Here is a 15,660-nt window from a genome sequence, read left to right as displayed (position 1 = left end):
GGTATGATCCCTGCCTTAACAGCCACAAGGCACTGGGACTTCCCATTTCTCACCCATGCATTGGTCCATAGGGACTTAGCTCAGTTGGTTAGAGCATGGTGCTGATAATGCCAAGGTTGCAGGTTTGATCCCCGTCTGGGACAGCTGCATATTCCTGCATTGCAGGGGGTTGGACTAGATGATCCTCAGGGTCCCTTCCATTCTATGATTCTATAACCTTTTCGTAAACACTCCGCCTGCACAGGGGAGGGCTTCCTCGTATATGTATACCTTTAATTGTATCAAAAATTATATAAGAATACATGTCAGTGTGTTATTAATTCTAGAGAACCCTCATAAGCAGATATATATGTGCCATAATTATTTTAAAAAATAAGTACTTTTAACCAGTGTTAGAAACTCAAGATATGTCAGCTAGGTGCCAAATGGCTCCTTAAACCAGGGTTACAGTCGCCAAAATGGAATGCCTAGTTGCCATTTTGGAGCCAGACAGCTCAAAGGTTGTATTTTTTCAAGGTGACTTTTTGGTTCCTGAAATTCATTCTGATTGTGCAGATAAAACATAGTGGATAGAATGCTACAGGATGTGTTGCTAGTGTGTGAAAACAGTCAAGATCCAAGAATCCCCAGGCATGAGCCGCCAGATTTCGGAGACACCAGGTCACTTGGTCGCAAGTGGCCGATAGCCAGGTGCAAAATGCACCCGGTGGCTGGCAAATTTCTAACACTGCTTTTAACCGAAATTCTCTCTTACGGACAGGCTTAATGCCCTGTTTTGGCAAAGCAAAAGGAGAAGGAACGCGAGGGCTTTCTCCAAAGTATTTATAAGGCAGCAGCTAGACCTAACCCCAGACCCCCATTCGCTGGCCTCCTCCTCCTCCAGCTTCAAAGAACATGAAATCGACAAGGAAGGCAGCGCCAAGCATGACAGCTTTGATTTTAACATCAAGGTCCAACGGGAACTGGATCCCAAAGTTGTCAGTATCGGTGAAGAGCTCTTTCACAATGCCAGTCCAGTGCTTAGAAATCCTCCCGACAGCCGTCTGTTCATCCAGCGACAGCACCTCAAAATGAACATCTTCACAAAAGCTGCATGCTATACAGGGCCCGGTGATTTTAAGGACATCCTGTTGGAGTTCATTTTGGATAGTGAACTTAGGCAGACAGGGATCCCACGTCTGCTTAATATACCCAACGGGCGTGCCTGGAGGGGCATGGACTTCAAGCTCTTGCAAGCAGCACGGAAAACAGCAGCTGGAGCACCGGAGAGGTCGCTGGAGCTCAATCACTTCCTGGCCCACGTTGTCCATGATTTTAATGGTAAATGGCCGATCCATTCCACAGCAGAGTCGCGTGCAGCAGTCAGTATCTTCGGCTGCAAAGTAGATCCTTTGCCCCCAAGCATTTTTCACTTCATACCTGTTGCTGGTTTCAAAGCCAATTATGATTTCCACAAGCTCAATCTTTTGCTGAATTATCATCTGATCAATCTGGCTTAAATATTCCAATCCCGGGGGGCAGTTGGGAGGCGGAATTGGAGCTGGCATCCACACGACACCCTGAAGTGCCTGACCGTGAACGGGATGAGCTCCTGGGGCATGTGGAACATATCCGTATGCTACCTGTGGTGTAGGGCCACGCTTGGGGGGTTGTTTTGGTGCCATTTCTGTGGGTCCGCGTGAATCTGTTGTTTCTTGAGGAGCTAGGCCATGTTCTGAGGGTGCCTCTTTGCAGTTAGTGGGCTGCCCAAGGAGGAGGAGATTGTTTTGTGAAGGACGGTCATCCAGGTGGGCTGAGCCACCACCTGGAGGCTGAAATAATGCAGCCCATACAGAGTTTTAACCACATACTACACATCAGTGGGCCTATTGTTGAGTCACGATAGAGAGGACAATGGCAACTGCAACTATCAGTTCCGAAGCTGTACCCATGAGGCAGCGGTGAAGAATATTTCCTTCTTTTTTTAAAGGGTCATTGAGCTCCACCACAAAAACCACCTGTGGGCTGGGGCAGCCCCAACCAAGCCGGCCCAGTAATAAGATTCAAGAGTCCCGGTTGTTGCGTGCTCAAAGTCATCTCCTGTTGTGATGTGGCGTGTGTGTGTCTGTGTCCCTCAATGAATCCTGGCTGCCTGCAGCAGAAAAGTTTAACCTGAGGCATTCCAGTGTTTGGAGGGCAGGATGAATCTACAATACCCAGGGAGCAAAGTTTAGTCCTTTTGAAAAGGCAACAACTTTTAATTCATTGTGTGATACCTTCAGGCAGCCTTCTCAATGAGGTTTCTGTTATGTACTGAGTTGAATAGGATCCAAAATGCAGCAGTCTGATTGGTCCTAGAACAATAGGATCCAGAATGCAGCAGTCTGATTGGTCCGCAGGAGCCACCCAATCCAACTCCAGGTGGAAGTGAATCCGCAACCTGATTGGCCTACAGGAGAATCCCAGAATTAGCCAATCACGTGGGGCCCATTGTGTAAATAATGTATATAAAGCAGACTTGTCGGGGGAACTTCTGTTCCTCACTACTATGGGCTGAATAAAGAGCATGAAATCCACACTCGACTCTGAGTATATTTCAGTTTCCTTCTTGCTTTTGTTCCTCCCTCTTCTTCTTCTCAGCCAAACCCACTCTCACCTTTCTCCTCCAGCCTCCGTTTTGTATTCAGATTCCTCTCCGCTGTCGCTCCCTCCATTCCACACTTGGCTTGTATTCCTCCATCTCCCTCTATTGCTTTGGCTCTGTGTCCTCTTCTGATAACTCCAGGTGATTCAATAGCCTGTCGCTATTTTCTGTCCATGGCTCCCTAGTCTCATGACACTGCTCTCCACTGCTGCAAGCCAACTTCTGGGTTGGGCTGCAACATCCTGACTCTTGCCACAGAGACAGAAAAAAGCTACCACACCCACTAGAGTCTGTTTCTGCTCCAGACTCTCATGGGTACTAGCAACCAACGCTACATGTTTTTGAAGGGGAAGATATATTCTTAGAAGTAAAGGTTTGGGCAGGTAACATTGAAAGGGGGTCCAGATGTGGCCCATAGGCTGTGGGAGTTCCCTACCCCAGCTGTATGGGAAAGAAAGTCAGAAGTTAGATAGGGATATTCCATAGATGAGTGCAGGGGGCATGCCAGAAAACCATAATATGCAGCTGCTGTCACACAATTTTGCTGCTTCAGAGGAGTTTGGATCAAGAGCTACTTACTAATGGGTCTTTTGTTAAGTGGTGGCAGTTGTCATTGCCAACAGGAGACAGTGGCAAGGAAGGACTTGCAAAGCAGTTCTTGCCTTGCTGAAGAAGTCCTGCAAAAATTCCTTTATTGTTTCCGTTTTATCCCGATTGGAAGCCAGATTAAACATTACACCCCAGTCCAAGACTGTTGCTCACTGAGGACCTGAAGGGAAATAAGCCAGGCTCAGCCACTGTGAGCTTTTAAAAATAAGTGATTGGACGCTATGACCTAGGAGAGTATGTACCATTGTGAAGGTGACTGAAGTTGTTCATCTGCTTCCATTATGGCAGAGGCTGGAAAACCCTCTGGTTATATGGGGATATACAGCACTGTAGCCTCTCTTTGTGGCAATTTATGGTGAAGGAGAAAGAAACCCAGGTTGAGACTGAGAGGCACAGGGCAATAATAGATTCAGAGAATTGTAGAGTTGGAAGGGACTGTGAGGTCCATTGAGTCCAACCCAGGCAATGCAGGAATCTCTTCTAGATCGTACATGACAGGTGGCCATCCAACCTGTGCTTAAACTATCTGAACTATCAAGACAGTTCTTCCTGATGTTTAGTCAGAATCATCTCCTTTCTTGTAACTTTAATTCATTGGTTCAGGTCCTACCCTCCTGAACTTCCCCAATGGCCACTAAAATAGAAGAGGCACCCACACTCTCACCAAGCCCAACACTTCCCAGACACATATTGAACACACAGTGGCACTCCACACACAGCTAGCTAGTCAATAATAACCATACAGAAATACTAATAGATCTGACAATTGATGCCAAGGGACATCAGACTAGGAGGTACCTTCTGCATAAATATGCCAGGTGTGACTCATACACAGAAAAATACATACATTTAATTGTTGTTGTTTTTTTTAAAAAAGTGTTTCCATTTCAATGCATTATGAATTCTAGAGCAGCACCCATAAATTGGAATGTCCCACCACGATAGGTGCAAGAGCTGCAGCCGCAATTCAAAAATAAGTAGTTTTAACAAGAAGCCCTCTTATTCGCCAGCTTAACGCTCCATCTTGGCAAAGGAAAAGTAGAAGTAGCAACACGAGGGCATTTCTTCGAAGCAGCTTCCAGGTCTATTGTCAGACCCCCGTTCTCTGCTGCCCTCTTCCTGCACATTCAAAAAACATGAAATCCACCAGGAAGCAGGCCCCCAGCAGGACAGCTTTCATTCTAACATCAAGGTCCAACGAGAACTTAATTCCAAAGTTGTCGGTATTGGGGAAGGCCTCTTCCAGAAAGCCAGTCCAGTGCTTAGAAATCCTTCCAACCTTGGTCTCCTCGTCCAACAACATCACCTCAAAGTTCATATCTTGACACAAGCTGCACAGTACACAGGGCCCGGTGATTTTAAGGACATCCTGATGGAGTGCATTTTGGATTGCAAATTTAGGCAGAAAGGGGTGCCATGTCTGCTTAATGTACCCCACAGGGGTGCCTGGAGGGGCATGGACTTCAAGCTCTTGCAAGCAGCACGGAAAACAGCAGCTGGAGCACCGGAGAGGTCGCTGGAGCTCAATTACTTCCTGGCCCACATGGTCCATGATTTTTACTGTAAATGGACATGCCGCTCCACAGCAGTTTCTCGCACAGCAGTCTGTTTCCTCAACTGCCAAGTATATCCTTTGCCCCCAGCCATTTTTTATTTCGTATTTGTTGCAATTTTCAAAGCCCATTATTATTTCCAGAAGCTCAATCTGCTGGTGAACGACTATTTGATCCAAGAGACTTAAATATTCTAATCCGGGAGGACAGCCGAGATCTGGAATGGTTGCCCGCATCCAGGTTACAGCCTGGGGGATGCAAACATCACCCATTTTTAGCTTACAACAAGATAGGGAAGATCCATAAACTCCGGGATAACCTTGCTTTATGCTCATCAGCTCTCCTGGATAAAGTAGCTCATCAGCGCTGTTCTGTACACCGTGTCCAGGCATTCTCACTAGTCTGGGGCCAGCTTTTCTAACTGCTGTGGGGAAATGTTTTTGTAGCGTTTTTGTGGGTCTGTGTTCATCTGTTACTTTGGGAGCCATGCCAGGCTCTCAGTGTGCCTCTTCACCGTTACTGGGCTCAGGTTGCTGCCCAAGGAGGTGGGACTTACTTACTTATTTATTTTGCAACAGAGGACCATTCAAAGGATGTGAGTCTCCAACCAGGAGGCTGGAATGATACTAAGTTGAACTAAGTTCTAAACATCCATGGACCTATTGTTGAGTCACAGTGGTTGTGTGGACATTGAACTCCCCCAGAAGTCTTAGGGTTCTCCAGAACCACACCAGATATCACTGGGAAACAGAGTGTGCAGCACACCATCATCCCCTTCCCAAATCTGTCCCTTGAAGCCAACTTCAGATGGAGGGGTCTCTGTGACGTTCCAGTGTTTGCATATAATAACGTATGTACTGTACATTGATAGCAAATAAGGTGATATTGTAATACAGTGGTACCTTGGGTTACAGACGCTTCAGGTTACAGACGCCACTAACCCAGAAATAGTACCTCGGGTAAAGAACTTTGCTTCAGGATGAAAACAGAAAACGCACGGTAGCAGCAGGAGGCCCCATTAGCTAAAGTGGTACCTCAGGTTCAGAACAGTTTCAGGTTAAGAACGGACCTCCAGAACAAATTAAGTTCTTAACCAGAGGTACCCCTGCAGTGGTAAGTATAATAATAGAATTAAGGTAATGTTAGATAGGGAAGGGGAGAGAGTGAGCTGGAATGGAGGATTGGCAAAGAATCTTGAATGCGAGGGAGGAGACATTTGAGAGTCAGTTGGAAGTTTAGCCAGTTGGGATATGAAGCAAAGTTGGCTAGATGAGTATAGGAGCAGCAGTAATACAGCAACTGCTACACTGGAAATAAAGCAACAGATAAGATACTGGGGTGTTAGCTACCATAATGCTTATGTACACAAAATCACCATCATTTTCTTATATATGAATTTATACCCCACCTGACAGGGACTCTAGGGCGCTTCTGTGGGTTAAACCACAGAGCCTAGGACTTGCCAATCAGAAGGTCGGAGGTTCGAATCCCCGCGACAGGGTGAGCTCCTGTTGCTCGGTCCCTGCTCCTGCCAACCTAGCAGTTTGAAAGCATGTCAAAGTGCAAGTAGATAAATAGGTACTGCTCCGGTGGGAAGGTAAACGCCGTTTCCGAGCGCTGCTCTGGTTCGCCAGAAGCGGCTTAGTCATGCTGGCCACATGACCCGGAAGCTGTACGCCGGCTGCCTCGGCCAATAAAGCGAGATGAGTGCCGCAACCCCAGGGTCGGTCACGACTGGACCTAATGGTCAGGGGTCCCTTTAGCTTTACCTTTAAGAATATTCTGCCTCTATAAATGCAAGAGCTGCAGCACCAATACAAAAAACCCCTGGTTTCAACAAACAAAAAAACCCTCTTGTGAACAGGCTTAAGACTCCATCTAAGCAAAGCAAAAACAGAAGAAACCAGAGGACTTTCTCCAAGGCATTTATAAGAGGTAGCCTGGCCTAACCCCAGACGCCCATTCGCTGCCGGCCTCCTCCCGCGGATTCAAAAAACATGAAATCCACCAGGAAGCAGGCCCCCAGCAGGACAGCTTTCATTCTAACATCAAGGTCCAATGGGAACTGGACTCCAAAGTTGTCAGCGTCAGTGAAAGCCTCTTTCAGAAAGCCAGACCAGTGCTTAGAAATCCTTCCAACTGCTGTCTGTTCATCCAGTGACAGCACCTCAAAATTAATATCTTGGCAGAAGCTGCACACTATACAGGGCCCGGTGATTTTAAGGACATCCTGATGGAGTTCATTTTGGATAGTGAATTTAGGCAGAAAGGGGTGCCACGTCTGCTTAATATACCCAACGGGTGTGCCTGGAGGGGCATGGACTTCAAGCTCTTGCAAGCAGCAAGGGTACAAGCAGCTGGAGCACCGGAGAGGTCGCTGGAGCTCAATTACTTCCTGGCCCACGTTGTCCGTGATTTTAATTGTAAATGGCCGCAATGTTCCACAGCAGTTTCGTGTGCAGCAGTCGGTGTCCTCAATCGCCGAGTAAACCATTTGCCCCCAAGCGTTTTTTACTTCATACTTGTTGCTGGTTTCAAAGCCAATGATGATTTCCAGAAGCTCAATCTGTTGATGAATAATCATTTGATCAATCTGGCTTAAATATTCCAGTCCTGGGGGGCAGTTGGGAAGTGGAAGTGGAGCTGGCATCCAAGTTATAGGACGTGCATATCTTTGACCTGAAGAGAAGAAGAGATTGGATTTGATATCCCGCTTTATCACTACCCGAAGTAATTTCAAAGCGGCTAACATTCTCCTTTCCCTTCCTCCCTCACAACAAACACTCTGTGAGGTGAGTGGGGCTGAGAGACTTCAGAGAAGTGTGACTAGCCCAAGGTCACCCAGCAGCTGCATGTGGAGGAGCGGGGAATCAAACCCGGTTCACCAGATTACGAGTCCACTGCTCTTAACCACTACACCACACTGGCTCTCACTGACCTGGGGGAGCTCCATAAGCTCCTTGAGGACGCTGGGGTGTGTTCATTAGCGGTCCTGGATAATGTGGCCCAGGGGCTTGTTGACTGTCCCATCCTGCATTGCCTGTGGTGTAGGGCCAGCTTTTCTATGAGCTTGCGGGGGAAATTGTCTTGGTGGCATTTCTGGGAGTCTGTCAACATCTGTTTCATTGGGAGCTATGTTGTTCTCTCAATGCACTGTTTTGCAGTTACTGGGCTCGGGATGCTGCTAAGCAAAGGGGGAATGGTTTTTGAAGGAGGACCATTCAGATGATGTGAGCCTCCACCTACAGACTGAAATGGTATAGCCCATATACAAGTTGAACTAAGCATCCATGGGCCTGTTGTTGAGTCACAATGGTTGCAACTGTCACTGACGATCCTTAAGCTGGACCTATGAGACAGCACCAAGGAACTTCTCTCTCTCACGCACACACACAAACAAATGTTTGCATCCATTATAAACATCAAGTAAACAAATAAAGGATTTGAATGAAACACTGCATGTCAAATTAAGGGTACCTGATTTCCCTCAGGCTTGCAAATGAATAACTGATTTCCCTCTGGCTAGCATGGCTACAACCATTAATCAGTAAACACTGTGTAAATGTTTGCAAAGTAATAATTTAGCACCGTCGTGTGAATCAACAATGCAATCCATCAGATGATTTGCCCATGATATGACTGTTAATCTACATTTGGCATTGCTAATTAAACTGTTTGGGTTTTGCAGAAAGCAAGCCCCACTGGCACAGGAAAGAAGTAGCTGAGAAAAATCAAAACTTATTGCAAATGGAAGCTGGAGATGTGTGTGTGTGTGCGTGTGTGTGTGTGTGCGTGTGCACATTATGCCTATTTATGGATTATGTAACGCCACTCATGCAAATGGGGTTTTACAGAGTAGAAAAGAGAGGCTGAACTATAACATGATACCCATTAATTTGCAAATAATTTTGTGGGCCAGCTTGGACCAGAAACTATTTAGGTTGCATCGCACACTTTTATACCATCCAACAAACTTATTCTATGGAACCGGTCTACCGACCCTCTTTCAGGTGCTCCTGCTTTTGGAGGTTAGGTGGATAACTACTAGAAAAAGACCTTCTCTGTAGTGGCACCCAAATTACCCACAAGCTGCTGCCTTATATTATGTCAGACCATTGGTCCATCTAGCTCAGTATCCTCCATTGGTTCAACTGGTGAGTCACCAGGACCCACTACTAGATTGCAACTTGATCTAAGGTGAGGCACAGCAGTAGTACTGCCACCTTGCAAATATACGGTAATAATGATGATGATGATGATGATGATGATTTGGCTAAAGGTGGGGCCCAGATATGAAAATGTTGAAGACTCTGTTGAAGACAGTGGCTCTCCAGATTTTCTGATAGGTCTCCCTTTTCAGCTCCACCTGGAGATGCCAAGGATTGAACCTGAGACTTCCTGCAGATGAACCATGGCCCTACCTGTATCTACCTAACACCTCCTTTGCCATCTTTTAAGCACAAGCCATCTCTACCCTGCTCTGGATGGCTGTTGGAGTACAATCCTAAACATGCCTACTCAATCAGAAGTGACCTTCATTGAATTCACCTTGCCTTATGAATGGTGCATGGCTGGTCCTTCCACCTAAATGAGAGAGGGAGATAGATAATGCGTATATTTCATGTGCATAATATCTGCGAAAGGATATATGGCTTCAGCTATGCATCTTGTCCCTGAGGAACAAATCACAACTGACCATTCTGCTTATCTGCTCTCTGCTTTAGCAGGTTCTCCACTGCTTGAAAAGGAGCCCAGGGAGAAGGTGACATCAGAACTCATCACACCCAGGTTACTTATACATTTTTATATCACCAGTCTACAACAGTACTAGAGATGGTATGCTAAATGCACATGTTGCCCGTCCTTATTTTCCCTGGGCCAAATCAAATGTCGCAATCTCCTGCTCATGGCTGCTACCAAAAAGCCATTTCCTATGCTGGTCACTGACGTTGTGGGGGGTGGGATGTAATGTTTAAATGTATGCATTAGGAAAAGTAATGTTTCACTCATGCATATGCCAGCGCTATGCATGGATAACATATACTACAGGGCAAAAAAGCTGTATTTTGCAGTAGTGGAGCCTGAGCTTTGCAACTTCCTCCCACAAAGATCCACCTGTTGCTGTTTAGTTGTTTAGTCGTGTCTGACTCTTCGTGACCCCATGGACCAGAACACGCCAGGCACTCCTGTCTTCCACTGCCTCCCGCAGTTTGGTCAAACTCATGTTAGTAGTTTCAATAACACTGTCCAACCATCTCGTCCTCTGTCGTCCCCTTCTCCTTGTGCCCTCCATCTTTCCCAACATCAGGGTCTTTTCCAGGGAGTCTTCTCATCTCATGAGGTGGCCAAAGTACTGGAGCCTCAGCTTCAGGATCTGTCCTTCTAGTGAGCACTCAAGGCGGATTTCCTTAAGAATGGATAGGTTTGATCTTCTTGCAGTCCATGGGACTCTCAAGAGTCTCCTCCAGCACCATAATTCAAAAGCATCCATTCTTTGGCGCTCAGCCTTCTTTATGGTCCAACTCTCACTTCCATACATCACTACTGAAAAAACCATAGCTTTAACTATACGGACCTTTGTCAGCAAGGTGATGTCTCTGCTTTTTAAGATCTACCTAGCACCATGTAAAGACCTGGGAATTCACCCAAGTCTTGGATGTGGTAGGATGCCAGGTGGAATGCTTTTTGTGGCTGTGATTTACTTGCCTTGTTTTATGCTGTTATCTTTTGTGTTGTGTGTATCTTATTGATACCTACTTCAGAATTGTTGCTTGAAATGAAAGAGCAGGTCAGAAACATTTAAGATAAATAATAGATGCCATGGGGCTGGGCTATGTCTAGGTGGGTTGGACAATGTAGAACAAGTTAGAGCCACTTGATTGATTGCTCAAGGAAGCAGCGATGAATGGGTAGCTCCACGTCTAGTCTGTGTCAATTTTGCATGTTTTTATTCCTTCTATCCCGTTTCTACATTAATACGCCATTTTTAAAAACCTACATGAAAACCCATACTCATATTTTTAGCATGGTTGTCTCATTTTTTGATATATTTTCTCAAAAAATGCCCGTTTTTGTGCATTCTAGTACATTTTGAACCCATAACTATTTTGCTAAATTTTGGAAAAGCACGTAGGGTAATTTCACTTGCCCTGGGCATTATAACCCCTTGGAAATATCATGTGTATGTTGGAATGTAATTATACATGCCTTAGTATAGATACCAGATAAAAGCAAGGTCACTGGTCCATCTGGCTCAGAACTCTCCACATCAGAGGTAGGGAACCTGTGGCCCTCCAGATGTTGCTAAATGTTTATATATTTTCTGTATAAATAAGTAACAATAAATCTGTTCGTCGTAAATGTTCCACAAGGCTTCTTGTTGCACTAACTGCAACAGACCAACAGAACTACCCGCTCGGGAACTTGCTGCCTTGTGGTCTTCTGCCAGATGTCTGAGTAACAGAATTTTTGCTATTATTGTCATAGATGCACAGATGCTTTCCTGGACCACGAGACCTTCTACGAATGTTGCTCCACCAACCCCTGCACAGGCTGTGTCTTGGCTTGTCGCCGGAGCCCTCGGCTTCTTACTAATGGCTACTACTTACTCACAGAGGACAGTTTTCTGTCCGATGAAGATGGCAACGTCACGCTGAGTCTATCCCAAACAAGTGTTACCTATAAAGAGAAATTAGTTAGGTAAATGTGATCTCGTGTATAAGTTCTATTGGAGAAGCAAGTGCCTTCCACACATTCTGCAAAACCAATGTTACTGAGTCCTGTTCAGTTACTTTCATGCACCATCTCCCTGCTTATAGGAGGCCTTTTCAAAGGAATTAACTACTATATAAACCAGCCTATGAGTTCACTGTTATGGTTTGCTGCCTTTGGTAGCTTGTTGAGAATCTATATTCTTTACAAAAGTGCAGATTAGGAGTGGAGAACCTTTTTCAACCCGAGCAACTTTCACTCATAATTAGCCGTCTAGGGATCACATGCCAGTGGCGGAAGAGGCCAGAGGGAGAATTGAGTGGGGCCCAGGGCAAGAGTGTGTGACTTTTACCATTGTACAACAAACTACATTCCAGGCACACAAAAGTCAGAGGTCTCAACATACAGACATCTTGGATCCAGGCAAGAAAGAGATACAATCACAGCTCAGTGACAATTCAATACCTGTAAAACACTTGAGGAAGACCCAGAACAGGGGTTTGGGCTGAAGAGAAGTGGGAAACAAAGAGAGCACTGGAGGGCTGCATTTGGCCACCACATCTGAGGTTCTCCACCCATGGTGCAGATTCCCAAGAGATAAATCTTGGTTCTCTGCTCTGAATCATGTTGCTGTTGATAACAATGAAAATTCACCATCAGTAGGACAGTGCTTTGCAAGGGCCATTAACAATAGAGACCTCTCTGCCATGGAGCTTACAACCTAAATTCTGGCAGGGAGGAATAATAATAGTAATAATAATAATAATTTATTATTTGTACCCCGCCCATCTGGCTGGGTTTCCCCAGACACTCTGGGTGGCTTCCAACAAAGGTTAAAAATACATTAAAATGTCACACATTAAAAACATCCCTAAACAGGGCTGCCTTCAGATGTCTTCTAAATGTCAGGTAGTTGTTTATCTTTGACATCTGGTGGGAGGGCGTTTCACAGGGCGGGGGGCCAACACCGAGAAGGCCCTCTGCCTGGTTCCCTGTAGCTATGTTTCTCGCAGTGAAGGAACAGCCAGAAGGCCCTCGGCGCTGGACCGCAGTGTCCGGGCAGAACAATCGGGGTGGAGGCGCTCCTTCAGGTATACTGGACCGAGGCTGTTTAGGGCTTTAAAGGTCAACACCAACACTTTGAATTGTGCTCGGAAACATACTGGGTGCCAATGTAGGACTTTCAGAACTGGTGTTATATGGTCTCAGCAGCCGCTCCCAGTCACCAGTCTAGCTGCCACATTCTGGATTAATTGCAGTTTCTGGGTCTCCTTCAAAGGTAGCCCCATGTAAAGCGCACTGCAGTAGTCCAAGCGATAGATAACCAGAGCATGCACCACTCTGGAGAGACAGTCCGCAGGCAGATAGGGTCTCAGCCTGCATACCAGATGGATCTGGTAGACAGCTGCCCTGGGTACAGAATTGAAAACAGGAAAGAAACAGGAAGGAAGGAAGGAAGGAAGGAAGGAAGGAAGGAAGGAAGGAAGGAAAGAAAGAAAGAAAGAAAGATGAGGGTAGCAGAAGAATATGTGTAAAACTTAATTACATGTAAGTTAAGTACTTTGTTTCTGTTACAGATGAGAACTTAATGGGTTAAATGCTTCATAGGCATTTGTAGATCAGTTTTGTACTAATGTTCTGGTTTATTTTTTTGTGCCAGAATATTTCGGAGAAGAAAGAGAATCCGCCGATCCCTTGCTAGTTTGTTCAGTATTGGAGCCTCTAAATCATGGTTGAATAGCACCACTATTGACTTACCTCACGTAGAGGATGCTTGGTTTGATGGAGACATGAAGGGGGACGCCAATGAATATGACGACACTGGTGAGCATTGACTTTGCTCAGGAAAGCCAGCAGCTATTCTAATAGGTATTGTACTTAAAGGAAGATTTGTGACAAGGCACAAACATCTGTGCTTACGATACATGTTTTTCAATGGTTTTTTTACAGGTACCGTTGATGCTGCTTTCAATTGCAAAGCCCAAAGGGCAGAGAGACACAGTCTGGTACAAAAGAAGCCCTCTTCTTCGAAAGATGCAACTTGGACAAAACCCAGAAAAGAGCAGCATTATTCACCTACTTGTATCTTTCCCCCAGCAGAAGAAGAGTACTTCTATGAAAAATCTTTGGACTGTTCAAGTGAGTTAAACCCTTCTCTGTGTTACAGAGCTCTCTGTTTATGATATGCCTTTCCTTGTACAAACTATCCTGGGTTTTAAGATTGGCATGGGAGGTTCTGCCTGTCATGCCTTTGATGACTGCAGCTTGGGGGGCTGCCACATGAAACAGAACCTTCTCAGTGGTGGCACCTCAGCTGTGGAACTCTCTCCCAGTGGAGATCTGGTTGCCACATATGTCAGGCTCATTCTTGCAGACATTTGGTACATACTTGACATCTTGTTATCTGCTGCTTATTGCTGACCATCATGGTGTATTTTGCATTTGTGGTTTTAGAACTGGGATTTTAATTGTTTTTTATTTTTGGTTTTTATGAAGGTTGGCAGCCACAGTATGTTCTGTTGTGAGGAAGAGCAGGATAGAAGGGAAATAAATCCACAGCCCCACTTATGATCATTAGAAAGAAAGAAAACAAGCAGAAGTTGCTAGGAACATGCTCTTTATTAAAAAAAGCCCAAGAACATAATAACAGTAGCTAAGATGAATACTTTGAATACATTCTGTAACATCTGTCATGTCGTATTTGGTGGGCTTAAAAAAAATCAGGAGGATTAAATCAGCTTAATTATGGCCTAATTCTCCACTTACATTATTATGGCTCCAGGAATGCCTGAGCTCTGCAATATGTAACCTCATTTATACAAATGCTTTGGTGCACTGTTCATTCCCTATCAGTCATTCTTTACCAAGGCCTTGCCTGTACTAGGTATTTTGTGCTGGTCAAGGTGTGATCTAGTCCGGAACAGGTCTTCTGGATTAAAGCTAGCACAGCACTGGAAATTTCTCCTTCATTCTTTACAATCCTTCTTCATTGATTAATGAGAAAAAGGAGCATTAAAACATCACCAAAGGGGATATAACATTTTGGGGAAATGCTCACAGGCGAGAAGCAGAGTTTTAGCTGCCCTTACCTTACTTCTGGGGATGCGGGTGGCACTGTGGGTTAAACCACAGAGACGACTAGGACTTGCCGATCAGAAGGTTGGCGGTTCGAATCCCCGCAACGGGGTGAGCTCCCGTTGCTCGGTCCCTGCTCCTGCCAACCTAGCAGATTGAAAGCACGTCAAAGTGCAAATAGATAAACAGGTACCGCTTGGCGGGAAGGTATACGGTGTTTCTGTGTGCTGCTCTGGTTTGCCCAGAAGCGGCTTAGTCATGCTGGCCACATGACCCAGAAGCTGTACACCGGCTCCCTCGGCCAATAAAGCGAGATGAGCGCCGCAACCCCAGAGTCGGTCACGACTGGACCTAATGGTCAGGGGTCCCTTTACCTTTACCTTACTTTTGAGGTGGCCAAAAGTCTCTTCTTTCATTCTACAAATCATCTCACCAACAGCCTGTGCTCTGCAGCCTTTTTCAGGGGCCCATGCTACAGTTAAATTCCAGGGGAAGATATAATGAAAACTCCTTGTGGAAAAATGGCATTAAGGGGTGGAAGGGACCATGGCCCAATGGCAGAGCGTATGTTTTCATAGAATCCTAAGACTGTAGAGTTGGAAGGGATCCAGACGGTTACCTAGTCCAACCCCATGCAACGCAGAAACCAGAGTTTTGGATGCAGAAGCTCCTAGGTTCAGTCTCCAGCACCTCCAGGCAAAAGGGACAGGCATCATGAGATAGGAAACACCTCTTGCCCAAGACCCTGGAAGGTAACATTCTTGCAATAACTGTTTCTCTCTCTCCCCCTCTCTCTCCCTCTCTCTCTCTCTCTCTCTCTCTCTGTGTGTGTGTGTGTGTGTTCTAAATAGAGCCTTTTACAGTAAGGCATGACCTCTGCCCGGTTATCGTGCTCTCCATGTGTTTGATCATTTCCCTCTGCGTAAGGTAAATCTGAATGTCTTTTTATATATAGCAGCACTTTCATCTATAATGCATTCAAAGAGTTTTTCAAAGAAGCTATATAAACTGTCCTTCGGCAAATCATGTGACCAGACATGGGAGCTCAAGGGTCCTTTGGATTAACAGCAGCCTCTTGGTTCTGTTGAA

The 15,660-nt window shown here is 45.6% G+C and overlaps 4 protein-coding genes across 10 annotated transcripts in view; 1 reads left to right on the top strand and 3 right to left on the bottom strand.

Moving 5' to 3' along the window:
- Positions 1 to 15,660, top strand: part of TMEM71 (transmembrane protein 71) — a 188,200-nt gene that overhangs the window by 4,908 nt on the left and 167,632 nt on the right. For 3 of the 6 annotated variants that reach the window (XR_014549966.1, XM_083622311.1, XM_083622313.1), the window contains exons 2-6: positions 9,510 to 9,573; positions 11,272 to 11,484; positions 13,157 to 13,320; positions 13,447 to 13,635; positions 15,423 to 15,498. Coding sequence is in view for 5 of the 6 variants with exons in the window: in XM_083622311.1 (XP_083478437.1) it covers positions 9,510 to 9,573; positions 11,272 to 11,484; positions 13,157 to 13,320; positions 13,447 to 13,635; positions 15,423 to 15,498 (706 nt within the window). In the remaining variant the exon portion in view is untranslated. Of the gene's footprint in view, positions 1 to 9,509; positions 9,574 to 11,271; positions 11,485 to 13,156; positions 13,321 to 13,446; positions 13,636 to 13,992; positions 14,455 to 15,422; positions 15,499 to 15,660 lie in introns of those variants that run through there. The other 3 variants (XM_083622312.1, XM_083622314.1, XM_083622315.1) reach the window with 2 other exon arrangements.
- LOC310766223 (phospholipid scramblase 1-like) lies at positions 806 to 2,125 on the bottom strand. Its single transcript, XM_083622307.1, has one exon. It carries the CDS (start codon positions 1,662 to 1,664, stop codon positions 843 to 845), a length of 822 nt encoding a protein of 273 aa, XP_083478433.1. The 5' UTR covers positions 1,665 to 2,125; the 3' UTR covers positions 806 to 842.
- On the bottom strand, positions 4,063 to 5,631 carry LOC310766206 (phospholipid scramblase 2-like). Its single transcript, XM_083622282.1, has one exon. The coding sequence runs from the start codon at positions 5,271 to 5,273 to the stop codon at positions 4,323 to 4,325; it is 951 nt and encodes a 316-aa protein (XP_083478408.1). The 5' UTR covers positions 5,274 to 5,631; the 3' UTR covers positions 4,063 to 4,322.
- LOC310766228 (phospholipid scramblase 1-like) lies at positions 6,695 to 9,416 on the bottom strand. 2 transcript variants are annotated; one of them, XM_083622317.1, is made up of 2 exons: positions 9,260 to 9,416; positions 6,695 to 7,464 (listed from the first exon to the last, which is right to left on the bottom strand). In XM_083622317.1, exon 2 carries the CDS (start codon positions 7,433 to 7,435, stop codon positions 6,731 to 6,733), a length of 705 nt encoding a protein of 234 aa, XP_083478443.1. In that variant the 5' UTR covers positions 7,436 to 7,464; positions 9,260 to 9,416; the 3' UTR covers positions 6,695 to 6,730. The 2 variants fall into 2 exon arrangements, with proteins under 2 accessions (XP_083478443.1, XP_083478442.1); XM_083622316.1 differs by lacking the exon at positions 9,260 to 9,416 and adding an exon at positions 7,724 to 8,045.

Source organism: Podarcis filfolensis, assembly GCF_964270895.1.
Source record: "Podarcis filfolensis genome assembly, chromosome: 7".
NCBI lineage: Eukaryota > Metazoa > Chordata > Lepidosauria > Squamata > Lacertidae > Podarcis > Podarcis filfolensis.
Note: the sequence above shows the minus strand (reverse complement) of the source record. Positions and strands in the feature narration are given on the sequence as shown.